This window comes from Pundamilia nyererei, unplaced genomic scaffold (assembly GCF_000239375.1).
Source record: "Pundamilia nyererei isolate P.nyererei 1_Seehausen unplaced genomic scaffold, PunNye1.0 scaffold00356, whole genome shotgun sequence".
Taxonomy (NCBI): Eukaryota; Metazoa; Chordata; class Actinopteri; order Cichliformes; family Cichlidae; genus Pundamilia; species Pundamilia nyererei.
In genome coordinates, this window is record NW_005187757.1 from 429,759 (window position 1) to 456,417 (window position 26,659).

Sequence of the window (26,659 nt, forward strand, 5' to 3'; positions counted from 1 at the left end):
GGGAGAGGGAGGTCTGGGCCTCTTTGCTTAGGCTGCTGCCCCCGCGACCCGGCCTCGGATAAAGCGGATGAAGATGGATGGATGGATGGATGGATGGATGGATGGATGGATGGATGGATGGATGGATATGCTAAAGGTTGGTGTCCCTGTTAGGGACAGGGATAGTTAGAATCTGATCCAGTTCATCTGATCCTTATTACCCATCTTTGTTAATTTTTGTGTCTGTCTAACCCTGTAATGACACGTATATCACATTTGATGGATGAAAATTTGTCTGTTTTTCAGAATTCTACATCAGTGTGATGTAGTGGATGTAGCAAATACGATAAAATCCCAATCTAAAATTCCATGTGTCTCATATGTGCAAATTAATACTTAATTTCCTTCTTTTTAAAAGGGAAATAAATGGCACGGTCTGTAGTACGGATATGGACATTACATTTATTTTTATTGCACAAAAGGACAAGAGCACAATCGTAAAGTGCAAACCGCATCCAGGAACTTGTGTTAGCATTATGCTGCTTTGCAAGCATCTGTACAGACAGAATGGTAATGCTAAGCAGGCCGAGAACCCAGGGCGATGTTAAAGCTGAGTGAATGTTGACACCACCTCAGCAGGCACACCCTGAACTTCAACAGGTAAGAAACTGATGAACAAAACTGATTATCAAATCTCGAAGTCACTTTAAGAGTGTTTTTAACTTTCTTTCTTTCTTTTTTTTTTTGCAACATTCCAGCTAATATTATTGGTAGTATCTGCAAGCTGCATTTGTATTTACCTCTCGAGCAGTCAGCTCACCATCCTCCTGATCAATTTCCTCTGGCTTGAAAAAGACTCCAGGCAGGAAGTGGTTCTCTGGAGCTAGTGTGTCCCTATGGGGCCTCTTCTTCTGACGTTCCTTTTCTTCTCCCTGCCCCCCTGCCTTCAGCTGCCCTTCAGGGAACACTAGCACTTGGTCTTGCTGGGAGCAAAGCAGTAGTAAAGCTATATTTGTCAAAAACGCATCACCCTTGGAAAGATTGACATTTTAAGCTAGTGTGAATAGAGCAGTATGCCTTAAGAGGCCACATAAAAAGCACAGTATAACACTCACGTCTGCAGTAAGAGGGATCTCTAGGGCAGCAGTGTATGTGAAGGTAGTGGGAGCAGGGCCGGATGGCAGCATCCATGAGTCTGGGACAGAGTAGGCTGTCTCCAAAGTTACCTTTAGTAGATTAGAGGCTGAGAGGTCAGCCTCGGACAGTATTGGATCCAACACACTGACACTCACATCGAGGGTAGGCACCTAAAAAGCAGAGCAGTTTATATTTTTCATTGATATACTGCTTTAACCATACTGAATACAAATCCTTAGGTTCTAAGTGCTTTTCAAACCATAATACACAACACTAAACAATTTCCTGAGTGCAATGAAAGCTCATTTTATCATTATATGTAAATTCACATATTTAACATATAATCCATGTAAGTGGCTGTTTTTTTTCTCTTTATCATAACCCAGCAAAAAAAATACTTATGTTTAACAACACCTTAAAACGAACATGTTCCTCAATAACAAATAACAAAATAAACCAACAAAAACATATTGCCACTGAAAAGGATAAGAGGACTCACTAACAGTTTATACAGCTTAGTTTGTTTTTTTCTGGCCTGTTGCACTTTTTATCTGTTGTATTTCTATCTGTATTTTATTTGATGCACATCACATTTTATTTGTAATCTAACAACAAGGTTGTTTAGTATTAGGAGTTGAACCTTGCTAGCATAGCATTTCACATGATAAATGAAATGAAGTGCCGGTCTTTGGCTTTCTCACCATGAATGTGTTAATTAGAAAAGCTGTTGGTTAATTTATAATACCGCAATACCACATTTAAAGCGAGAGGTATTTCTCAAAGTCCAACTTGCATGGGCACCAGAGTTAATACCCTCCGATGTCATGCTCGTTGCTGTATGGATGAAGCTACTGTTAGCTGAATTATTAAACTGATTTTGAGCAGCAACTTACCTGTGATGTTGGTATTTTACTTTTTCTTTACCAAACTCTATGACTAATTTGGACTTCTAGTCATAAATCTGTAGAATTCAACTAAGGGGGCGCAGGGACTTTTAGATAGACCTGAACCCCTGAAGGCTCATCTGAGGGATATTTTATTTATGCTTACTATAACTGTCCCTGTAGAGTAATGGGATTACCTTCATTTTCCATTTAAAAACTGCTTGGCTGGATCCTTGCTTCATTCTGGTTGCACTCCTATCTTTGTTGGGGAACTGTGGGCAATATGGATACACTCTTAAAACAATGTAAAAAAAAACTTAAATTGTGAATTCTATTTTTCAACTGTCCATTATCTTTCTATTGTTTCTAGCTGTTATTTTACACATTTCATATATAACTAAAGTGTCTACATGTCTGGAATTAGTATTGATTTAACAAAACACACTGTGTGCTTCTTAGGCTTTGCCAAATGTGTTGAATGCATTATTTTAAAATGTCTGCAAAACTAATATTTGGAATCTCTTTTTATATACTCAACCCAACCTGTCAGTGGGTTAAAAATACTAAATACTAAACTTTTTTTTTTTTTTTTTAACCAGATACCGCTTGAGCCTGGGAGCCTTATTTTTGACCAGACAATAAATAGTCTCAAATTGTGGCATTTGTTTTGGTTTAAAATTGTACTTTAGCTGTAACCATCGAAAAAAGGCAATAGATGCTAAATAATTGTAGAGTCTGTGTTGGTAATCTAGACTTAATAATATAATAAGAAATAATTGTTTAAGTCTAGATTCACTTTTTCAGTCAGAACTATATGCAAGCATGTCTGATCAGTGCTGTTTTTAAGTGCATTTAAAGATGTTCAATCTTTTGTCAATATAAAAAATACACAAAAACACTTGTAATTTATTTGGGTTACTTTGCTATGTAAAAATAGCAGAGAGTGTAGTCCAGGGGTCAGCAACCTTTAACACCCAAAGAGCCATTTGGAGCCGGTTTCCATGCAAACAAAAACGCTGGGAGCCGCAAATACTTTTTGACATCTAAAATGAAGATAACACTGTATATATTGTTTTTTACCTTTATGCTTTGTGTGAACAACTAAGGTGTGTTGCTTATGAAATCCATGAAGTGCTACAGAGAAAGTTACATTTTATTTATGTAATTAACACATTTTTAAATCTTAAAGAAATATAACAAAAGGAAAGACACCCAGCTGAACTAAAATGATCCAGCAAACAAAAGATGCTGTGAGCCACCACCCTTATATCACCTTTGGGATTTTGGAGCCTTGACCTGAAAAAAAGCACTATGCTGCTAAAAATGAAAAATAGATATTTGCAAAATTCTGTCTAAATGTGTATTTTACCAGGTTAAGGTGTGTGGCGGGGCGTGGTCTGCAGCGCCGCTGCAGGGGAGGCGGACGCACCTGAGCGGCACCCGGAATCACGCCTCGCCGCCTTAAAGTCTGTGCTATCTGTGCTGTTGTGTTGGTGTGTGTCGGGCTGTGAGCTGAAAAGCTACAGCCGGCTGTATGCATACAGCAACCATGTGTGAAAAGTGAGACATGCTGAAAAGCAGGTTCCTACAAACATCGTTGGGTCTCCAAGAGAATGACTGCAGAGTCCTCAACTGACCTTGAGGCCGGTGTCCTGGGCAGATTTGGCCCGGAGGTTGGGCACCGAATTGACAGAGACTGTGGATGAGAAACTGCACTGACCTGAAGACAAAGAGAAAATCACTCTAACAAATGAAAGTTCTGCTCTGCTAAGAAAAGCTCTCTGAAATGAATTTTTGCTTTTCTGACCTCCATACAAAGCAGCTGTTAGCTGGGACGATATGCTGACTATATCAGAAACCAATTTTGAAAAGGGATCACTGCTAGAACATGAGCCCGGTATCAGAAATTAAGAAAATGTAGATACTGTAGGTACACTGATGCTAAAGGTTGGTTAGAGAAAAAAAAAAACAACTGCCAAATTAAAACTAGATTTTGCATTTGGAGTGTTATACTCTAAGTGAGGGAAAATAAAATTACTTGTTTTCAGTTTATAATAGAGCTTAAATTTGTTTTTGCAGCTTTGAAGGTTTCATATGGCTAGCTCCAACAGTTATGAAGTTAGGGGCTCAAAAATGTACCACATTTCAACCCACCTTCCAGGGCCTTTAATTCAGAAACTTTTCATAGTATGAATTTACATTTTTTCATGAGCAATAAATAAGTCATCTGATTATGAAGAAGCCAGGTGGGAACTTTTGTCAGATCTGACTGATCTGGTATGGAAAGACCGGATAGCTATAGCTGTACCTTGTAACAGTGGTAGAAGGTCAACAACAGCCTGGCCCAGAGGCACTTGTCTTGGTTCATCATTCTTCTCCTCAGCCAGGACTTCTATCACTGTCACTGACCACCACAAAACCATATACATTAAACACAACAGTGGACATTTTTAGCAAGTTTGGTTATCAAGGAGATTCCTGTCACCAATTACACAAGGTATTCACAACAAAAATGTAATAAAAAAAAAAAGCAACAAAAAAAGTGTTGATCAAACTGAAAGAAAATAGAATGAAATGAACTGTTTCAGCTGCTGGTTAGTGCCATTTTCAGTTTCATCATATTATCAGAGACAGGAGAATATTTCAAATCTCGACTTACATACAATGGGTTTTTGGGCAATGTCACTGAGAGCCTGAGCGTCGTTTGGACAGCGGAAGATGCAGGTAAATTTATAGTCAATAAAGTCCTGCATGGGGTTACCCTGCTTCTCATCTGACTCTCCCAGCAATGTTCCATCAAACTCAACCCGCACCAAACTCTGAAAGCTGTCTCCTTTTTTTGATTGCTAAAAAGAAAAGTAAAGAAATACATAGCAAGCTGTAAACATTTGCTTAAGATTATATCACATTTTAAAATAAAGCTTTAATTACATTAAATTTACTTAGATACTTGTTGAAGAAGTAAAATGTAGTTAGCATAACATCAAAAGTATATTCCACCAGTCTCCATGTAAGCTATTAGTACCGCATGCTACCAAAGCCTTCTAAGACCTATAACTCGGGAAGTTGTTTGCTTTTATGCCTCTCTTTGGATAAGTCAATGTGAATTGAAACTAGAAAAGAAGACTGTGTGCTAAAAGCAGTTTTGCTGATAAGAAAACAACTGTTTATGAGATATGGGACTGAAAATATAGAGCGAGCTGACCTGCCCAAATACACATAAGCTAACTTTGAGTTTTCTAATTAGATCAATGATGGATGGTCAATGATGAGAATGAAAACTGACTGACATTTTACTATGACATTATTAAAATATAATTTTAACTTCAGTGCTTTACATAACTGCATACAATCTTGAACGAAATAATCTTGAACCAAGTGCTACTTGTGTTAAATTTTACTTTGATATTTGCCCATTTACTTGAGTATTTTTTTTATATATTTGGTGGTAAGTGGTGGTAAAAGTTATGTAACAATACAAGGAGAAAGAAAAAGAATAGCCACCTAAAATATTTGCAATTTTCTTTTTTTAACAAACACAATTCTAATTTCATGTAATGATAAAAAACCGAACCAATTAAAGAGAACAAGTTCATTGGGAAGCTCTAAAAAGCTTATTGAGAAGTCTTAAAACAATTAAACAGATATCCAGATATAGATATCCAGCAGCTCCATTTAAAAAGCAAACATTCCTCCAGTCATAAATAAATAAAGTTCAAAAGAGGGATACACAATACAATACAATAAAAGATTGCAAATGGACTGTTTCTTACATAGCACATTTCTACTCTACTTGCCATGTGCCTCATTCATACAAGCGCTTTTTAAAAATACTTTTTCCTCAAACTAACACGCACACACTGATGGATGATGGACTTTGGCTTCAATGCCTTTCCCAAGAACACTTTGGCATGCAGACTGGAACGTCCAGGAATTGAACTACCAACATTCCAAGTACTAGATTACTTGCTCACTGTTTTAATGGACTGATAACTAATAAATGGGTGGGGGGTGAGAGGACAGAGGGTACCTGCCAGCCATCAGAACGTGGAGAGGGTTTCTACTGTTGTCCATTATAGATGACTTCCTCTTCTCTATAAATTACATTCTCTATATATTTCATCCCTACATACTGTATATATGTACTGTACTGAATCGCACGAACATAAGGATGATGAAATCTACTGCAACAAAATTATAGCTACATATATAGCATGCTATATTCCTATACTGCACTCCAGGTTCTATGAATAAAGGAATATTACAGCTCTCTTAAGGTGAGCTATAATCTTTTACTGTCAAACAATAACAGCTTAGAAGTGAACACCTCAAAGTTTCTTTCGGAACTGCTGGACGGTAATGTTGGGTTATAAAGGTAATTTGTTGCTTCGTGAATTTTAAGGTAAAAAAAAACTTCATACACAACACGTACCTAGACTTCCGTTAGACTGTTATGCCGCAGTGTTAGCAAATTTCACAGGTTTATGGGGATCATTTCTAAGTAACGGCAAGTTGACTTACCAGGTCATTTCCACGGTTTATATGTATTTTTATACTCATGCTGTGTCTTTTCGTGTTTCCTGGAGCCTCCATTAAAGGTCAGTTTGTCGCACGGGGACGCGTTTCCATGGCAACGATACCTCTCGTCGCTCACAGGCGGCGGCTCTGATATGGTGGGTTCAACGTGAACTCGAAAATGCTGAACAATATACAACAAGAAGGGCAAAATTAACTTCAGATTCAAGTTTACTGTTACCAGTTCAGCGACGCGGTTGATAGGAATCTGTCCTAATGTGCTCATATATACCACAACACACAACAAAGCACAGCATGATACATGGATACATGTACTCAATCAACTCATAAAAGTAGTGCCCTGTTTCACTGTACCTGTCTTCAAAGTGCTTTTTTGTGAGAGGTTCAGCTAATATTATAATATTATAGTACACGAATAGCCTATTATGCATGTCATTACATGAATGCAGCGTCATTCAACGCAGATATCTTAGTCTTCTGCAAAGATATATTCAAAAACAAATATTAAAGAAATATCTTTCGTATTACAGGCAAATACTGCTTTTCACCCTCGGTGCATTACACATGTGAGAGAATCGATTTTGTACTCGCTTTTATTCAGGAAAACATTTAGGAAACATTTTGTTCTGTAATAGTACTAGTGAGACAGCAGGGGTCACTGCTCACTACAGGGGAAACATCCTGGTGACGCACTCGTTTTTAAGCTGTTGTGTGTGAAATACCTTGAGTGCATTCAAGGACTCTTAGCCATTTTCTGAGGGCGAGAACACATTTTATATTGGCATTGGGAGTTTAATTTGCTTTTTCTGTGTTCTTCCCATAAAACTGCAAAAATTTAATATCTCGAGCAGGATGTATCAAAAGAGACCGTTTTATATAGTTTTTGCAACATTAAAAAAAATATCAACACCATTTTGTTGCAGCGTTACAGCTCTTTATATAAGCTAAATTACTGATCACCTAAGTGGTCAGAGTTGTACTTTCATTTTATTTATTTATTTGTACATTTCATATGAATATATTTTCTTTTAGCGATTGACTAATGCTTTTCCCGTTTAGTGTAACGCACCGCGTATTTCGTTGGACAAATAAATAAAATCATTGCCTTGCTGGTAGTCCTCCGCGTCGCTAGCGGCGCTCAATCTCAGACCTCTACAGAGCTCAGCTTTCTACTTCCGGAAGCTTTATTATCAATGATTTTGTCACTTGAGAGAGATTAAACACTATTCTGGTGTTTGTCTTTTGTTTTTGTCAAAAATGTCCTACAATTACGTTGTAACAGCCCAGAAACCTACGGCGGTTAACGCCTGCATCACAGGTAAATCCGCGCTGTTTTTCGCCGTTGTGCAGTAAGGAAACATTTGCCACCTGCATGTTAGCTTTGCTCCCGCGCTACAACTAAAGTGCTCCAAACGGGCCTGTAGTAGCCGCTAGCTCTTGTTTTGCTATGTCAACGGTTTACTTGTCACATAGGTTCTGCTCGTTTGTATGCGTGTCTCAACACACACATCTCTTGTCACGTCTGCTTTAACATACACACGGCAGACGTTTTTTTTCTTGCTTCTTCTTTTTGATGTAACGTTAGCTGTGTCCTGCACGTCAGTTGCAGCGGATCAAAATGCGCTTCCTCTGCTCACAAACATTAGCATATCACACAGACTTAGTGCCCCACTTAAAACGAGTTATGCTAGATTACGTTTTCGTTCATTTGATTCACAAAAACCGTGATGCATTAAAGCTCATAGAGACGCTTATGCTGCTGTCTTTTTGTATTTCAGGCTAGACCAATAGGAATTCTGTCACATTAAAGTTACAGTTTGACATGCACTCGTGAAATGGCTGCGTAGGATGCATCATCTCTTCATGTTCACTCTCTTTTTATTTTTCATGGCGATAGTAGAGACCTCGAGATGATATGAGGTGACGAATTGAGATGAATGCTCACGTGTAATAGTCTAGACGTGAAATCTACTTACAAGTTACTTTTATTGTTAAGCAATCTGATAATTGATACTGCCAAGTGCAATCAGAGAGTAAAGATGTTTAAAGAACTTGCGAAATTACTACTTTTCATGGTAGGTCGTTGATTGTAGCACTGACTCTGACACAGTTACATTTGTTGGAGTAGATAATGGAATGAACCAGTTTGGCCAAGATATATTATTTTAGACCATTTTGAACACAAGTAACCGTTTGCGATTTTCCTTATTGTGATAAATTAGAACACTTAAGGAAGTTGGATAATTTCCTTGTAAGTTGTTTTTAAGCTGCTAAAGACTAAAGAAGACATTAAAAATCAGCAGTTAAGCTGATATGTAAATGTATTTGAGAAGCACCAGAATATTTATGCCCCAATTTAGTGATATTTGTGGACATTTTTAATTTCTCTGTGTGCCCACTACTCTCACATTAAAACCAGTGTATTGAACATAATGTAACCATTGTTTTTCTGCAGGTCACTTCACCTCTGCTGAAGACCTCAATTTGCTCATAGCTAAAAACACACGTTTGGAAATCTATGTGGTCACAGCAGAGGGCCTGAGGCCCGTCAAAGAAGTGGGCATGTATGGCAGAATTGCTGTTATGGAGCTCTTCAGGCCCAAGGTAAGGGGTTTTGTGTGCAGTCGGCAACACTTTGAATTATTTTTCCTGCTCGACTAGTTAGTGGTCTGGTTATTTAATATATATTTAACTGCACCATAAATGATTTGTACTGTGGTGTGTTTCTCAATCATCTACAAAGTAGGGTGCAAATTTTGCCTCTCAAAAATAGTGAAAGTCTGCACATTACAAATAGGATATGACACATGCAGGCACTGTCTTCTAATCGGGCTCACAGAGGCTGATCAGGTGTATAACATGTAACTCTGGTGCCTTTTTCCTCCTCATTCTTCAGGGTGAGAGCAAAGACCTGCTGTTCATTCTTACATCTAAGTACAACGCCTGCATCCTAGAATACAAACAGACCGGGGAGAGCATTGACATCATCACCCGAGCCCATGGCAATGTCCAGGTGAGACAACAACACTAATATTGTTATAGACATGAGCCACATTGTAAGGACATTCTATTTGTTATGGTGTGTTCATATGAAGGGCAGTATGTATTTTGTTCTTCTTGGTTGAATGCAGCAGTTCACTCATTTTTAGCTCCACTACATTCATATTAATAAATCTTAATTTAGACTGTTTTAAATTATCCATTTGCCATTTAAATTGGTAAACACCGTTAGGTAACATTTCAGAATTCTTGTATTCTTTAATGTGGTTTATATCAGTGACATTTTGGACTTCTTAGACTATAAAAGCTGGAAAAATGTAACTAGTTATGTGCTACATAATGTGATGCTTTCTCATACACTCCCAGTGCTAAACAGTTCCTAACCCAATGCTCTTTTGCAGGATCGTATTGGGCGTCCGTCAGAGACGGGTATCATCGGAATTGTAGACCCAGAATGCCGCATGATTGGCCTGCGGCTGTATGACGGCTTGTTTAAGGTGATCCCATTGGACAGGGACAACCGTGAGCTCAAAGCTTTCAACATCAGACTGGAGGAGCTCCAGGTCATCGACGTTCACTTTCTGTATGGCTGCCAGGCTCCAACTGTTTGTTTCATCTACCAGGTACATGAGCAGTACAGAATGTGGGAATGTGCCTTTAATGAAATGGGAAAAAAAGAATATGTTGAAAAATTCATATATCCGGGACATTTCTATTTAATTTATTTATTCCGGGAGAATGGTTTCAAGCTTATGGTAACTAAGCAATGCACAGTAGCAAAGTGCAATTAGTGACCAGTTTTATTCCATGTGTCGTGTTTCATAGGACCCTCAGGGACGCCATGTGAAGACCTATGAGGTTTCTCTGAGGGAGAAGGAGTTTAACAAAGGCCCCTGGAAACAGGAGAATGTGGAGGCTGAGGCTTCAATGGTGATCCCAGGTACTTCAACTATTTAACTCAACATGTAGCCGTGATAATAACGAAAACTGCTGTGTGAAAACACAAGGATGTGAGCTATGAATTGCTAGTTCATAAGTGTGTAAGTTTAGTTTACAAGTCGTGAATAATTTCAATTGTTGAATACATTTAACCCACAGCACTACTGATAACTGGTAATGCAGAGGATATTAGCTTCTGTGCTGTAAACATCTCCAAAATAGCAGAAACTTCCCAGAATAATCACTCTCTTGTCTGTGTTCTTGTATTTTAGTCCCTGAGCCATTTGGTGGAGCTATAATCATAGGACAAGAGTCTATCACCTACCACAATGGAGACAAATACTTGGCCATTGCACCACCCACTATCAAGGTAATGATAACAGATAGCACACTTCTGCTTTAGATATTTTGATCGTTCAGCTGTTCAAAAGAAGCTAGGTAAACATTTAAGTTGCAATAATGTAGAATTGAGTTAGGCTTCTAACAGCCACAGTCTAAGCACTGTAAGTCTCAGCAAATAGACTATTTCTGTACCAGGGGCAGTCAAAATAGAGTTAGTTGGTGAAGTCACTTGCAGAGCGGGTAGTAGTGCTCTATCACAAGTAAGTATCCTATATCTAATTCAGTGATGCATCAAAATAGCTGTTAGTATTGGGCTGATGGAAGCAAACTAATTAAATCGAGCTTGTCTGGGAACATGAGCCCAAATCTGAAGCTTGTGTATAAAACGGTGTGAAATCAAGAGTGTGATTGTAGAGCTGTCTTCAGAATCACACTTTGTAAGCATGATTGTTTTGTTATATTTTTTTAAACCCTAAGGTGTACATGTGCTTTCTTTTGTTATGACTCTTATCGGTGCTAAGCTTCCAATACCTCAGGGTTTTAGTATTATCAAGATTTAGTTGTAGTCTTTCTACTGGCATTTAAAAGAGCTCAAGGCCCAAGAGCCCCTCAACGGTTTCTCGCTTCTATAATTAGAGGTTGTTCTTTCCTCCCTCGCTGCTCTTTAGAAGAACATTTTCATGAATTACGAAAAGAAAATTCGAAATCATTCAGATTAGGAATCTTCTAATTACACTGTTTTCATTATCTTCATTTTAAAACAAATATCTTTGCTAGACATGTTGACTATCCTAATAATTAACTTATCTCCCCAATTTAAGGATGATTGATTATTGACTTTTCAGGGTTAATTTATAATTCAAACTTTTGATGAATTCACCCGTTTGGAAACAGGAAAGCTTGTTTGTCTTAAAAGTATATAGGTAATCACTTGATCATATATCTGCTGTAGATAGTCAGGGAATTTGTGATACATTAATAAGGAAGATGTACCAGCTATCGAAATATTAACATATATTTATCTCGTTATAGGTTAGGAATTTCACAGTGGGCTCACGTGTGGGCCCTTTTAAAAAAACAAAAAAAAACCCAGGAGTAATACAATAAGGCACACGTAGTCAGTAGTTGACCATGACAGTGGGCTTTTTTAACATTATCTCTGTTCAATTTGACTTCATTTATATAGCGCCAAACCACAACAACAGTCTTCCCAAGGGACTTTATATTGTAAGGGGAAGACCCTACAATAAAACAGAGAAAGCCCCACAAACAATCAGACAAATCCCTATGAGCAAGCACTTTGTGGCCGTGGGAAGGAGAAAACTCCCCTTTTAACTGGATAAAACCTCTGGCTGAACCAGGCTTAGTCTTTAGTCGGTGGCTCCTTATCCAGCCACTTCCCTATCATTTCCTTTTTACTGTCAATAAGTAATACTTTCGTAAAATATTTGTTTTGAATGTAATAATCAGGGAGTATATTACTTAAATATACAATAACAAAACTATTGTCAATCTCAAAACCTGATATGGTTGTGTTACTGTTTGTCATATCTGCTATTTTGTAGGAATTTTCTTTTTGGAGCAATAAAACATAAAATTCTTTCATGAATATTCTCTCCACTAGCTGCCATTTAATTCACATATTTAATCGATCGTCAACTGTTGGCGTGACATTTGCCTTCTGCTCCCATTTGATTTTGATGTATAAGGTGGAATATTTCATGAGAAATTGTATTCATGTATAAATTGTAGATACCTGTTTCTTGTGGATAGTGCCCCAAATAATAACAGTGCTCTTATCAGATTCCCCAATAGTTTTAGCATTTCTATAAAAGTGTTGCTTCACCTGTAAGTATCTAAACAAATCATGTATGTCTAAATTGTAGTTTTCACTGAGATGTTGGAAATTTTCCAACAAAGTCCCCAAGAAAGTTTGAAGTTTGCATCATATTTTACCCAACTAATTACCTAGATATTCATCTTCGGTATAGAACTTTTACATTTATTAAATCATATTAAATTACATCACTATTAAGTCAAATTTGAGTTTTATTTCTTTTTTTGATGTGGCCATAATTTAAAGAGTTTTTTAGATTCTTTGGGATATTAGCCCCCAGGTACATCATATTATTGGTATTCCATTTTAAATAGTATTTTTATTTACTTTTTTTTTTTTTTGATGAATAATCTGATTAAGATAGGCTTTGTACAGCGTCATGGGCCCTTTGTAGATTAAGAGTGCTGGCCAGTGACTTTGAACCACTATTGCTCATGATATCAACAAGTTGCAGTGCTCGCCTTACATTGTCTTGCGTGAAAATCCTGTTTTTGTTTTCTGTTTCCAGAATCTGTCAAATATTTTCTGGTCTTTTTGGAATTATTCAAGTAAATATTCTATAATATGTGATCTAGAAATGGGTCTGTATGACCTACTCTGTTCCCTCTTTCCCCTTCTTTGATCGCTGATATTATGGCCTGTTTCCATAATGATGGGTTGTTTCTACCATTCTTCTACAACTGAGCATTGCCACTCCGCTTGGAAGTTTGTTTGTTTTATTTCAAAATGTGTTTTTCTTTTTTTTACCAAGTTTACTGTTTTTACTGGATTTTGTAGTCTGTTAACATCTATTTGTATAATAACACAACATTTTAAAGGTATAGGATCAACGTGAAGGAGGAAAAAAAACTACAGTGGTCCCTCACTATAACACGGTTTTGCTGTTTCACAGATTTTTTTTGTGCAATTTCGCATGCTTTTTTTTTTTTTCAGGGGGTTTTAACAGCGCATTGTGTTCAGATTGTTCAGTGCACCAGATTATAAGGCGCATTAGTAAAACAAAACAGTCAGATAAGTTCCAACTTTACTTCACTCATTCTTTTTGCTTCCTCTACTTCTGTACCATTGATTCATTAATGTTGAATTCTCTGGCAGCTGCTCCATTCCCATGTTCTGGACCTGAAAACAGGGTTTGATCTTTGGTTTCATTCTATTTCTGGACTTATTTTTCTACGAAGGTTTGAACTTTGAGAGAGTTTAAACAAGAGAGATTGTGGGAAAATGTTCCCGCCTGTTTGAGAAAAGTGCATAAAGTGTGTAGTGAGGGGTTTTACAGCCTTAAAACATCTATAATAATTGTAAAAAATAAAGCTGGCTACTTCGCAGATTTCACCTATCGCAGGTTATTTTTATAACGTAACTCCTGAGATAAATAAGGGACCACTGTACTTCCAATTCTCCCTGAGAAAAGGTCCCGCTGTACAGCAGAAATCCTGGAGCTCTCTCTGGATACTTTCTTGGTGTTCCTGGCCCTGGTGTGTCATCTCACCCATGATGGCATGAGCCTCATTTCTGGTATTGTCCTCTATCACTCCCCTTTTCCTGACATTTTATTGTTTTTAATTGCATTGCTTGGCACTTATTAGCTGCAGCGCTATCACTGGGATACACTTTACTATCATATTCATAACTAACCAACATTGTTCAAAGTATGCTGTCCCTTTAGCTTTTTTCCCCTTGATTATTTAGTTGATGTCAGATTATAATAGAAGCAAAAATGGAAAAAGAAGTAGTAACTGTATCAGTACCACCACAGACATTTTAAGAGAGAAATTTTAGTCATATAATCCTTTGGTGAAAATGATAACATCTAGGAGAAAAGGGTTTTTTAAAGCAATATTTTTAACAAAGGACAGGAAACATTTAAATCAGTTTTTCATGTTATAGAGGAATCAAAGTTCATGTAATTCATTCTTCAAAATAACTGCTCAAATAAGTCCGTGGGTTTGTTTCAGGATGGATTCCTTGTTGCAAAATCTGCCTCTAAAATGACTTTGGAACCATATGAAAATTAAGTTAACACCTCAAATGAAAATGCAACACAATGGTGGCTTCAAACACAGATTCCTCTCATGTCTTATCAATAGCTCAAAACATCCTCCAGACCTACTGATCTGTCAGGGTTTTTTCCCTCTCTAATTCAAGCTCTCGTGTCTTCATTACTACAACTGCACGGTAGCATTGTCCAGCTTTTCTAGTGTTTGAATAGGAACAGGTAATAGGAAAGTTGTTAAGTGATCATTGAAGCCACATTTTTTTTAATTTGTTTTTTTTTTTTTCACCTAATATGTTATTTGTATTCAGTTCAAACACACTCCTTTCAAAAGTATCAAGAAAACACAGAGGCTTATCCTTTGATGTATAACAGAACTGTTTTGGCAGCTAATTAATAAATTGTCACTCTGGAGCACCAAAGTGAAAAATGAATGTGGAACACCAAAGCTTCTGCCAACACGGAGGTCTGCTGAAAATGTCTCAGCTCATCTAGGGCATTACAGTAGCTGGTGAGGAAGTAGACTGGTTTCACATGTCAGAGCTAACCAGCTAATTACCTGCCATTCAGTCAAGAGGAGTCCACAAGTTTGCAAAGCTGTGAAAATAAAAGTTTTTGACAAAAGTTTTAAGTAATGCTACAGGCTGGGTGATTGCGAAAATGAGTTTTGTAAAGGTTTGATCAAGTGAGAAATTGACTCTGCATATACAGCAGTCGTTGACAATAATAATATCTCCTTTTGAAAGAAAGTAACAGAAACTCGGTCACACTACGGGAGTTAAATGCCAGCTTTAATCTGAAGTATTATTTGAATCTCCTAACATGTTTTGGTGCTGCTCAGTTTTGTTTAGAGTAAGAATTTTTGAAAAGCTCAATGCTGAAAGCTGAAAACGAGCCTCAAAGTGAAGGCACTGTAAAATATTTTACAACAGCCTCAGTTGATAGTCCTTTCCTATACCTTTTCAAAGTTTAGAAAGCATATTTTAAACAGCATGATACATTATGACAGCAAACACTGATAAGACAATATAAGAGTGGCATTACATTATTGTACGAATGGCTGATAAATCAGTCGGCTTCAGATTACTCCTGGGGAATATTAGCATATCAAAAATACATCAGTGACATGATATTTCTCTACAAGCATACAAAATATGTGTTTAGAAATACTGTTGCTATTGCAAAGTTTGTCCAACAGAGAGCACTGACAACTTAGTTTTCCAGCTTCCTTCTCTGCACATGTATTGCTGTGCAATATCTATGTGTAATTTAAAAGATCTGTTAAAGTAACATGAAAGGTTTTTGCAATGTACCTAAAATGGTGTACACATAATACTGAATTCTTTAATACTCCAAGAAGTGCTTTGGTGGTGGAGCACTGCTACTTCCCTGCACACACAAATATAAATAGTTGACTAATGGTTGATTTGCTAAAGCGTGGACCCTATTAGAATCAAGCTTTTATAGGTGTTGGCTGACCACTGTTGGTCATATTGTGTTTGATGTGTTTGTGTCTTGCTCTCGCTTACAGCAAAGCACCATTGTCTGCCACAACCGCGTGGACCCCAATGGCTCACGGTACCTGCTCGGTGACATGGAGGGACGTCTCTTTATGCTGCTGTTGGAGAAGGAGGAGCTAATGGACGGCACAGTGGTGCTCAAAGACCTGCATGTGGAGCTGCTTGGAGAGGTCTTTCATTTCTCTTTTTCTTTAGGCCGAAGTATTGCTGGCTGTCTTCCATCTGTTTATCCACCTGCCTTTCCTCGGGCATTTCTCCCATCACTTTCTCACTACCTGGCTCAACGACCCTCTCTGTTTCTTTCTGATTTTCTTACCGCTGCTTTTTGTTCTCATCATCTCTGTGCTGTCTTTTGTTACAATTGACTTTTTAGTGGTTTATGCCCCTGAGCTAATGGATCTGTCTACACTTGCACAGAAGATAAGAACAAATTATCTCACCTCTTTGTTGCTTGCTTGCCAGGCTGTCACTTATCCCTTTAAAGTTGATTTAGGTAATGATTGTATTTCAATACTGTGCTTGAAGCTAAGGCTCATGTTCAAGGCAGACGACATTTGGTTTGTAGCACCTTTCTTTAATTACTTTCTGAGGAGTTTAGAGATGGAAAAGGCTTTCCTGCTAGTCTTCTAGTTTTACTCTAGTAGTGCTTTTGAGTTGGGAGCTGTTTGCTTTTTAGATTATTATAAAGTCTACTGCTATTAGGACAAGTCTGTTCAATAAACACGTAGGAACAGCTGTATGTTAAAATGTCAGACAGAACGCTTTATTAATTGCAAGTCAATATGTCTAAAATCATGTACACAGTGATGGGTAAATTTAATAACAAACATTGTTTGTTTTTACATTACTTAGATTTACTGACATTTAATTATGAAATACAATAATTCAATTTTTAAAATCTTTTCTTTTTACACTTTACATGAATAACTTTTGTCTGCCAAAGTTATTTTAATTTTCTAGCTGAACAGTCGTGCTTTAAGTGACCTTTCTGATCCTCCTGTTAGAGGATTATACTTGGGGGGGGAAAAAGGGTTTTTTTATCATCAGGTTAATTCTTTTTTTTATTAATGATTTAATGTGTAAAAGGTCAAAATCTTTAATTTCAGATGGAAAAAAAATATCATTATATTTGTGACTTTTCTTTTTTTTTTTTTTAACTAAGTTCTGACAATTATTGGTAGAGGATTAATCAGCAAAGTCATTTTCATATTGATTAAAATGTAACTGATTGTAAATTGCAGCCCCACTGTGCTATGATCAAGAGGCTGAAATGTTTGTGTGTCCCTTCACTGACAGACATCTATTGCTGAATGTTTGACCTACTTGGACAACGGTGTTGTGTTTGTGGGCTCTAGATTAGGCGACTCCCAGTTAGTAAAGGTAAGCAGAAAGAGTCTCGTTTTTTGTTTTTGTTTTTTGTTTTTTGTTATTGAAAATAACTTTGAACACACTGGTTTTTTTCCTCTGGTTAAAAAAAAAAGGTAAACTAAGTTAAAAGAAGTTAAACTTTTAGTAGATGTGTGTAGAAATGTGTGATAAATCCTGCAGTGTTTTTCATACCTTGTTTTAAACAATGGAAATACTTAATGAACTGATTCAGAAATTAATTTTGAAAATTAATTTTTTCCCTCGGTTCTTCATTATTCTGCTCTATTATTTTTATGTTTGCATTTTGGTTTACTAAATTTAAATATAATAAGCAAGTATAGTAAATAGTGAATTAATAACCTCCAAAATCATTGTAATTTGACATACTGTGTGCGATTTTCGGGGAAATTGTACAGATTACATCCTTTGTAAAGACAATTTTGTTTATTTGCAGCTCAACGTGGACAGCAATGAGCAAGGCTCATACGTGGCTGTGATGGAGACATTCACCAATCTGGGCCCTATTGTGGATATGTGTGTGGTTGACCTTGAGAGGCAAGGCCAAGGCCAGGTAAAATCCACAAGCTTAATCCTTTATTTCTAGAAAAAACAGAGCTTCAGAGCAAATAAAGGCTACATCACATATTCAGTAACAAAATCAAATTAATTTTTTTGGGTGGGGGTGTTTGCTAGAGAGTTTATATGTGACATGGTGATTACTGAAAACCCTTCAAGCAGACACTGGATACACTTGCCTTATGTTGAGTCTCCCTCTGAGTTTTCCTCCTTATTATCATCTTTGTCACAGCCTTCAGGGAGTCTCGGCTTATACCACCAATGCAGCGATTTCGAGGGCCATGTTAACAGTGTTCTTCTCAGCAGAATTGAGCTTGTAATGCCTCAGAGCACAAACTTGCAAAAGCCAGAAAATCTGCGTACAGTGCACTCAGGAGATTCCTGTGAGCTTTGTATGTAATGTGGTTGTTCTTCTTATGTATGGTTCCTTTTTTCACCTAGCCGAGTCTAGATGTTGGTTAGCTGGTCTGCAGTTACACTGGATGTTAAAATGCACCTCTGCTACACAAACCTAAATTGGTTTTCTTATTCCATTGCACAAAGCCAGATTGCTGTGAATGTAATTTCCTCTAATAATATTTACACCCTTTCAAACTGACGGTGAAGACCCTGTCCCTGTCTGCATGTATCCCAACAATCCATCATCTTCAGCACTTGTGTGTGCTTAGTTCTGTTTACCTTGAGCAGATATCAAACCATTTGTATTCGGGATACGATGTGATCTAGCTTGTACTGCATGGTAATGCCAGATTTAAAATGGAGCCACAAATCCAGAAAATGTTATCTTATTTCTCAAAATATAATGCTTATGTTAAAATGCAACCATCTTTTGGCATGTTCTTCAACACATAACTGCAGGTATCTGCTACAAAAAAAGACACAAAAAAAACCCACCCAATTTCTAATTTGAACATTTGTCCTCCTTTGTGTTGAATCACTGGGGCACAGGGAGATGCAGAAGGTTTTGTTGGCAGAGTTTGACACCAGGCCTCAGGGTATTTGATGTGGTTCCAAAGGCAGTGGTCCACTAGAGCACTGAGCCACTCTACTGGGTACAGACGAGCGCAGCATCAGCCACTGCCTGCATTCATCCATTCTCTCTAATTCAAGGGCCAGAAATAAATCCAGTCACAATTGTTTTAATTTGCCATTAGCTGCAAATCTGGAAAACATTTGACCTGGTTAATTAATGCAAACACATTGCAACGCAGTTAAGATGGCAGAGGATTGACGCACATGGCGCAGGAGAAAATATAACACGACCTCTCTCAGATAAATCATAATAGGGGTTGTGCTCATGGATGTGCAACAGAAGAAAAGGCAGTCGGCCCCATGAGAGTGTGGCTTAGTGTGTGAGGGCATTCGAAAACATGCTCAAGGGAGCGAGGTGGGTTGCCAAGATCATCATGACTGTTTCTATTGGGAGGAAACTGTTGGGTGGCAGGTGGTAGACGCTGAGATTATGCAGGCTCTGGTATTAATCCTGTTAGTGTACCATGACTGGATGCATAAATAACATTCTGGTGCTCTCCAGTCATACTGTACAGGCAGTTATTTACCTTCAGGCTGCTGGATCTCAACAGCGTGATGTTTATAATGGCAGTCTCAGAGACGCTCCACTGTGAGCCAGTTCACAATTTCTACAAACTACATTTTAGTTGTATTGATGTCTGCTTTACTATCGAAACCGTATAAGAAGGATTTCTGCACTTTTATGACTTTTTATGACAAGTACTTAAACTAGGTCTTTTAGCATTAATGATAATAATGTGTCTTGACTGAATTTTAACCAAAATACTAACATTTGGGGGGGTTTGTTTGTTTGTTTTAAACTGCTTTCTCTTGGCACTGAAGCACTCATTTAGTACAAAATCTTTAAGCTATGAAATTGTTATTTTTTGTTTTTGTGTTCCTGCCCATTAATACCGTATTCACAAAGAACAAAAGTATTTAACTATTTCAGAGTCTTTTATGTCTTCATTACACTGAATTTGAACCTTTAGCTACCACAGCAGCAGATGGATATCTTTTACTGACTACTAATTGGCTCATAACATTCAGCACACCCAGTATTAGCCAATCCCAACTTAAGGCTGATATATCTGTGCATCCCTAATGTTATCACGTTTTACAGTTTGGAAACTAATGGAGAAAATTAATCGCTGATTAACTGAATAGTTATAACAACAATGCAGTGAGCAAGTTAATTGCTGGGGTCTTTGAAACATGAAGACATCGCTACAACATAGCCATATTATTTAAATGACTTCATTTGGGAGTAAAATGGTATGACTGACTGCTCATGTTTCTTGTCCCATTAGTCATGTCCTTGAGTTCAGATCTTTGCAGTTTTTGCTCACTCCCTTGTGATTAGTGACTGTAATGGACAGTTTTGTTACAGATGTGAATGATGTGTTAGAATATATAAAAAGTTATAGATTGTGTGAAAGGATTTATTCTTTACAAAAACATGATAGTTGGTTGGAAGCAGAAATAAGGTGTTGTTTAATTGACAAAAAAGGGGGAGGAAAGCGACATATCTCAATCTTTGTCTTAATGTCTCTCTTTGGTGCTTTCAGCTGGTGACATGCTCAGGTGCATTTAAAGAGGGCTCTCTTCGGATAATCCGCAATGGCATTGGAATTCATGAGCATGCCAGCATTGACCTGCCAGGAATCAAAGGTTTGTGTGTTTTGTGTGTGTAAGTCTGTGTCTCATCAGCCATCTCCCTCTCGAGCCTTGACTTTATTTGGACCTTAATATTCTACTGACTTCAGAGTAGAGCCACTTCACCCCGCACATCTGTTTGCCTCTGCTGGCCAAGATGCCAGCTGTTGCTCATTCAGGTTTGGCACGTGAACAGGAACAGATGGCTCCAATGTCATAGGTCTTCCCTCTGCACTTTCTAAATAACAGGAACATTGCCAAGGTTTGGTTTGGAGGCATTTGTTTTAATTTAGAAAATCAAAGTGCTCTGCAGTGTCTGCTATGGTAAGCAGACAATTTTAGGAAGCTCGTCAGGTTTTAACGACAGCAGACACCTCTTAATCCCAGAAAATTAGGTGTCTCTCAAAGGACTCTTCTCCGGTGCTTGAATGAGACACACAGGCCAGTTAAGGTCTGCTCACACTTGTTAGTTTATAGCTCTTTATCGACCATCTATGCCCTAAAAGAGTTAGCTGCTGGCTCTTGCCCCTGGCCTCTTTTATGAGAGGCAATTATTTACTTAGATAATCAATGGCTCCTCGAGAGTGATTTGCAACCTGTACATCCTCCAACATGTTAACATTTGACAAATGGAATAGTTTAACCGTCTTGATATTGCATTTCTTTTATTTCTTTGCAAATTGGTGCTGAAAGTAACTTTTTCAGTCTAACACTCTCAAATTCCCTTCAAGGTCTGTGGCCTCTCCGCTCTGAGGCAGGCAGAGAGACAGATGACATGCTGGTGCTGTCTTTTGTGGGTCAGACACGGTGAGCGTTTGTGCAGAATGCCAGATAAGGACAGGGTCAATTTTGAAAATGCGTATCTTATCTCAAGAGTATGTTTTCCCCCCCAGAGTGTTGATGCTGAGTGGTGAGGAAGTTGAGGAGACTGAGCTTCCAGGCTTTGTTGACAACCAGCAGACATTTTACTGTGGAAATGTGGCACACCAACAACTTATTCAGGTTTGTATGCACACATGCACATATCTGTTATATATAAAGTACGGGGTCTGTTCATGCTTTGGAAAGTAAGAATTCGTTTCACAAATTCTAAATTAATTATTCAGCTGTGGCCTTGTGCCATTTAATAACATATCTTTTGGCGGAGCTGAATCATGCATGATTAAAAGGGCCAGTTCTGAATGTGAAGAGTTCAAAAAGACTTCATGTATTTTATACTTAATATAAATATTTTACTTCATTTAATCTCAAGTTTCATCCTCCCTTTTGGAAATGTGGATGAATCCTGCTGGGAATTCTGCCAAATGTTACACCCTCAACCATTAATCTTTAGGTTATGAAAACTCTGCTCGTATTTCAGTGCTGGGTTTTTTTTTACTAACTCGTACACTTCATGTGTTTATATTGAATACATTTTGACGTTATTATCTGACTGAGTGTTGCTACGCCACTCATTGTTTTGGCCCTTCAGTTGAGTTTTCCTTACGTTTGCATTAAAGCCACCAGTGATAGAGGGGTTGTCCCGAAAGGACACTACAACATAGTATTAGATGGCACTGGTGACATGAGACATGAGAACACTAAAGACTGTGTTAATTTTTAGTGGTAGTGTCCAAATTTGAAAGTTTGTAAAATTCACATTAAATATTGCTGTAATAGGAAATTGTCAACATAGGATTATTATTTACCTAATTACTCGGTGTGCCATGAACATGCTCATAGCACTAAACTCAGAATGAATGGCTGACTTGGTACCTATTTGCAGCTTTTAGCCTTATTTTAGCTCATTAGTTTTGGTTCAACATCCTGCACAAAGGCCATGTGCTTCGCTGCTCTAATTAATGTCACAATAAAAGCTCTAGGCAGCTGATTCCAGTAAACAAGCTCAGACAAGCCAACTATGCACTACCATACTTACACGAAACTGCAAAAAGTCTGAAAAAGGAGCTGGTAAACAATGCTGATATTTCTCTCAGAAGCAGTAAAACACCACATAAACACCTAAAAGTGGCAACAAACACAGTTTCAGAGGGATGCTTATGTTGTCTATTTGCCATTGCAAACACCAGTATGATTAACCATCATATCATACATAGGTAGTTTCCAAAGGGGTGCACTACAAAGCAAGACTGGGTTAGCGAGCTTTGTCAATCTTAAAGTCAGATTTTCTGTGTTACAAAAGTGGCTCTCTTTATACGTGGATGAACCACCGCTGTAACTTGTGCCTAATTCATAATTTGGTTGGATAGCTTTGTCTCACGCTTTCGTAGATTATTTGCAGCATGTTTTAAGGTCAGTAAAGATTCTCTTCATTTTATTTGTCCAAGTTGTTGAGCTGTACATTACTAACATCACATGAAGCTCAACCGTGAAGTTACAACAGTGCAAACTTTGCATTATTCTCTCACTGGAATGTCCTTTTAGTTCATTAGGTAATTTTAAACAAAGTCTAAATGTTGTTATACTTGATGCTAATCTACTGCAATTCCAAAAGTTCCACTTGGAAGTGCAGATGCTATAACACAGAATACACAGCTCTCTAATGTGCAACCATCACATTAGTAATAAACAGCAGCACTGAGCACACTTAAAATGAGCATAAAATAATTCACTTATATACTGTTCCGTGCACTAAATCCCAACATTATTTTCTGCAGCATTAATTTGCCGTTGTATTTACAACAGTGTTGCATTTTACTGCCGTGCATGATTAATTTATTTATTTTTTCTTCTCTTTTTCTTATCAAACTGTATTTGTGCTGCAGCGTGAGGTTTTGCATTGTCTAAACAGTGCACTACCTTCACTTCTTAAGGTTTATACCTGCTGCAGTCTGTAATTAGGGCTTCTTCAGCTCCTTTGTCCTGTCTTGCTTTTTCACTGCTGTATAGTAGTACTCCCCTTTTACAATACACCATTATATTTTAAACATTGCATTTGTCTTGCTACCTAACCTCAGGGACTTTTGTGGGATGTGAAATACAAATGCAATGAAATGAACCGTTACAACAATAGTAATATCATTACTATATGTTACAATGACATTTGGTTTTGTTGTTTCACAAAAGTGATTTCTGGGAGCAAACAAATGGCAGCCATTCATCCTTCATGTTTCTTTTAATCCTACTATATTTCTTGACATTTGTATTGTAGTTAAACTGCTTTATTTTCTACAAAATGATTTTGCTTTATTTTCTAATAAGCATGTTACTGAAGCCTTTGCTTTGTCTTCATTTGTTTTTATCTTGCTTTTATCTTTTATCTTTAAGTCTAGCATCAGCTCTATAAGTATGAATGGAAGTGTTTTAAAGCAGTCTTAGCATCTGATATGTTAACGGTGCTAAATCAGTGGAATTCATTAGATGGGAAATTTTATGTAAAAAATTAGAAGGATGAAACCTCTTTGGTTTTTCATAGATTAAGATATTCTGTGCAATAAGATATTCTTTAAAATACTTTCTAGCTCACAGTTTCTTTGTCATCTGTGGAAACACCAAATAACAAATAATGTTTCTCCAGATCACATCAGGCTCTGTGCGCCTGGTGCTTCAGGACAGCAAGACGTTGGTGAGTGAATGGAAGGAGCCACAGGGCAGGAACATCAGTGTGGCTGCGTGCAACCACACCCAAGTGGTGCTTGCTGTGGGCCGAGCCCTCTACTACCTGCAGATCCTAGCTGGAGAGCTCAAACAGATCAGGTAGGACAAAAATGGGGACTTATTAACATTTTTTTTTATTCACTGTTAAAACCCACTGCGCATCTGTAACCAGAAGGCCGCCGGTTCGATCCCCGGGCTCTCTGTCCTGGTCGTTGTGTGCAAGACACTTTACCCTACCACCTACTGCTGTTGGCCAGAGGGGCCGATGGCGCGATATGGCAGCCTCGCTTCTCTCAGTCTGCCCCAGGGCAGCTGTGGCTACAACCGTAGCTTGCCTCCACCAGTGTGTGAATGTGAGAGTGAATGAATAGTGGCATTGTAAAGCGCTTTGGGTGCCTTGTAAAGCACTATATAAATCCACTCCATTATTATTATTATTATTATTACTTCCAGTCTTTCCACAAAGCCAACTGGCTGCTCATTTAGCTGCATAATTATCATGGAAAGCCTTAGTGAGCAAATATGAGCAGCTTGCGAGTTCACAAGCATGTCCAATGTCCAATCTCATCATTTTCACTGGGACCTCGATACAGATTCACTTGAGCAATAAAGCTATATACTGCAGTTAATGCTATTCAGTTATCTGAGTGCAGAGACTTAAATCTTGTCCTATTAATAAAAAGTGAACTCTTAATTCAGGATGTTGGGCTCAAATGTTTCGTAAAGAAATTTCTATATAACTATTAGACTACTTTCACGTTATTTGAATATTCAATATGATACATTTGACTGCATATGCAATGCCCAACAGAACAGAGGTATGGAAGCTTATTAACAAAGGTTAATTGACTCTATCCCCAGTAGTTCATTAGTCTCACAGTTATGTTTTTTTTATTTTTTTATTTAATATATGTTGCAGGAGGATAGTGGAGTTACTTTTTATTGTTCTTTCACGTTGCTGCTCTGGTTTCCTTGTATGACTGTCTTTTGGCCCTTTTGCAGTAATGTATGTACTATTTCACAGTAGTTTAGAAGAGAAGGATGCACAGTTGTAAAGCTTGCCACCAGGGCTGCTTGAGGAACACTGTGTTTGTTTGCAGTGGGTGTTCGTAAATGATGAAACGGAGACAGAGGGAAGAGTCTTAAACGGAGGCTTTGAAATAATGTTTGGGCTGCATCAATAAGCAGCTGGTTTGCTGTGTGCGTCACAAAAATCTGTGTAAACCAGAAAGTCACTGTTGGCTTAAAGGTGTGTACAGGACTCTAATGCTCTCCTCTAATATAATTAAAGTGCGAGTACTCACCTTGGACAGTGATTATCCATTATATTTGCATTGTTGAGTAGCCTTGTTCCATTACAATGCAGTTCATTGGCCATTTTAATTAAAAAGTGAAAAGCTTCTTTTCTTGTCATTTTATTCAAAGCTTTCTTTGTAGTAATGACCAATTTAGATGTTTGACCTTCGTTGTACAGATTGATGTGTGATACTAAAAGGCTGTTTTTTAAAATAATTTTAATGACAGTGAATTAAAGATTTTATACCAGGGCATTTAACTTGATGTCCTTTATAATTTAAAGCTTAGAATATTTTCCATCTTCAAAATTGTTTCTATGTTTAGATCCGCTTATCAAGTTTAGCAATAGACATTTTAAAATGATTTAAAGAAAAGGCCTCTTGTGGCATCTGTAATTTTATATTTCCACATTGATGCTGTATGTCCTGATGTTGTGCTTTTACTCAGCAAGCATATACACCCACACTAATGGGGTTTGTCGTTAAAGATATATATTTTCAGCAGAGCATAAACAAGGAAGGTAAACTGTATGACTGACGCTCATCTTTGAGAAGGAAGTTTTGTTGTTGGAGTTCACCCCATGTCTGCAAAGTTGGGTATTCCAACTTTCTCCTCCAGTCCAAAGGCATGCATGTTAGGTTAATTTGTGATTGTGAATGTGAGAGTGAATGAATAGTGGAATTGTAAAGCGCTTTGGGTGCCTTGAAAAGCGCTGTATAAATCCAATCCATTATTATTATTATTATTATTATTATTATTATTATTATTATTATTATTATTATTATTATTGACCTGGTCAAAATGTACACTGCCTCTTCCTCTACAACACCAACCATTACTCTGAATTGAATAAGGTTGGTTGTTTGGTTGTCTGGCAATTTTAGCTGGTGTTAAACTGACTCATACTTATCAGTGTAACATTTCTCAGTTTGTATCTCACATTGAGGAAAAATTGATTAGAACTTCTTCTCCGTGTCAGTAACACAAT

General features: G+C 37.6%; 2 protein-coding genes across 5 annotated transcripts in view; one reads left to right on the top strand and one right to left on the bottom strand.

Annotated features, from left to right (window-relative positions):
* Window positions 1-6,799, bottom strand: part of cfap70 (cilia and flagella associated protein 70) — a 28,983-nt gene extending 22,184 nt beyond the window's left edge. For all 3 annotated transcript variants that reach the window (XM_005752404.1, XM_005752403.1, XM_013915744.1), the window contains exons 1-7: window positions 6,522-6,799; window positions 4,660-4,846; window positions 4,309-4,404; window positions 3,638-3,720; window positions 2,198-2,272; window positions 1,095-1,286; window positions 780-962 (exon numbers count right to left, since the gene is read on the bottom strand). In XM_005752404.1, the coding sequence (XP_005752461.1) occupies window positions 780-962; window positions 1,095-1,286; window positions 2,198-2,272; window positions 3,638-3,720; window positions 4,309-4,404; window positions 4,660-4,846; window positions 6,522-6,593 (888 nt within the window). In that variant the 5' untranslated portion in view covers window positions 6,594-6,799. The remainder of the gene's footprint in view (window positions 1-779; window positions 963-1,094; window positions 1,287-2,197; window positions 2,273-3,637; window positions 3,721-4,308; window positions 4,405-4,659; window positions 4,847-6,521) is intronic.
* On the top strand, window positions 6,232-24,494 carry LOC102203234 (DNA damage-binding protein 1-like). Of its 2 annotated transcripts, none has more exons than XM_005752402.2 (13): window positions 6,232-6,277; window positions 8,992-9,140; window positions 9,433-9,549; window positions 9,938-10,159; window positions 10,362-10,476; window positions 10,748-10,845; window positions 16,179-16,337; window positions 17,464-17,547; window positions 17,990-18,106; window positions 20,691-20,793; window positions 21,510-21,585; window positions 21,672-21,780; window positions 24,296-24,494. In XM_005752402.2, the coding sequence occupies exons 2-13, from the start codon at window positions 9,099-9,101 to the stop codon at window positions 24,476-24,478; spliced, it is 1,425 nt and encodes a 474-aa protein (XP_005752459.1). In that variant the 5' UTR covers window positions 6,232-6,277; window positions 8,992-9,098; the 3' UTR covers window positions 24,479-24,494. The 2 variants fall into 2 exon arrangements, with proteins under 2 accessions (XP_005752459.1, XP_005752458.1); XM_005752401.2 differs by lacking the exon at window positions 6,232-6,277 and adding an exon at window positions 7,643-7,854.
* Window positions 24,495-26,659: the final 2,165 nt, after the last annotated feature.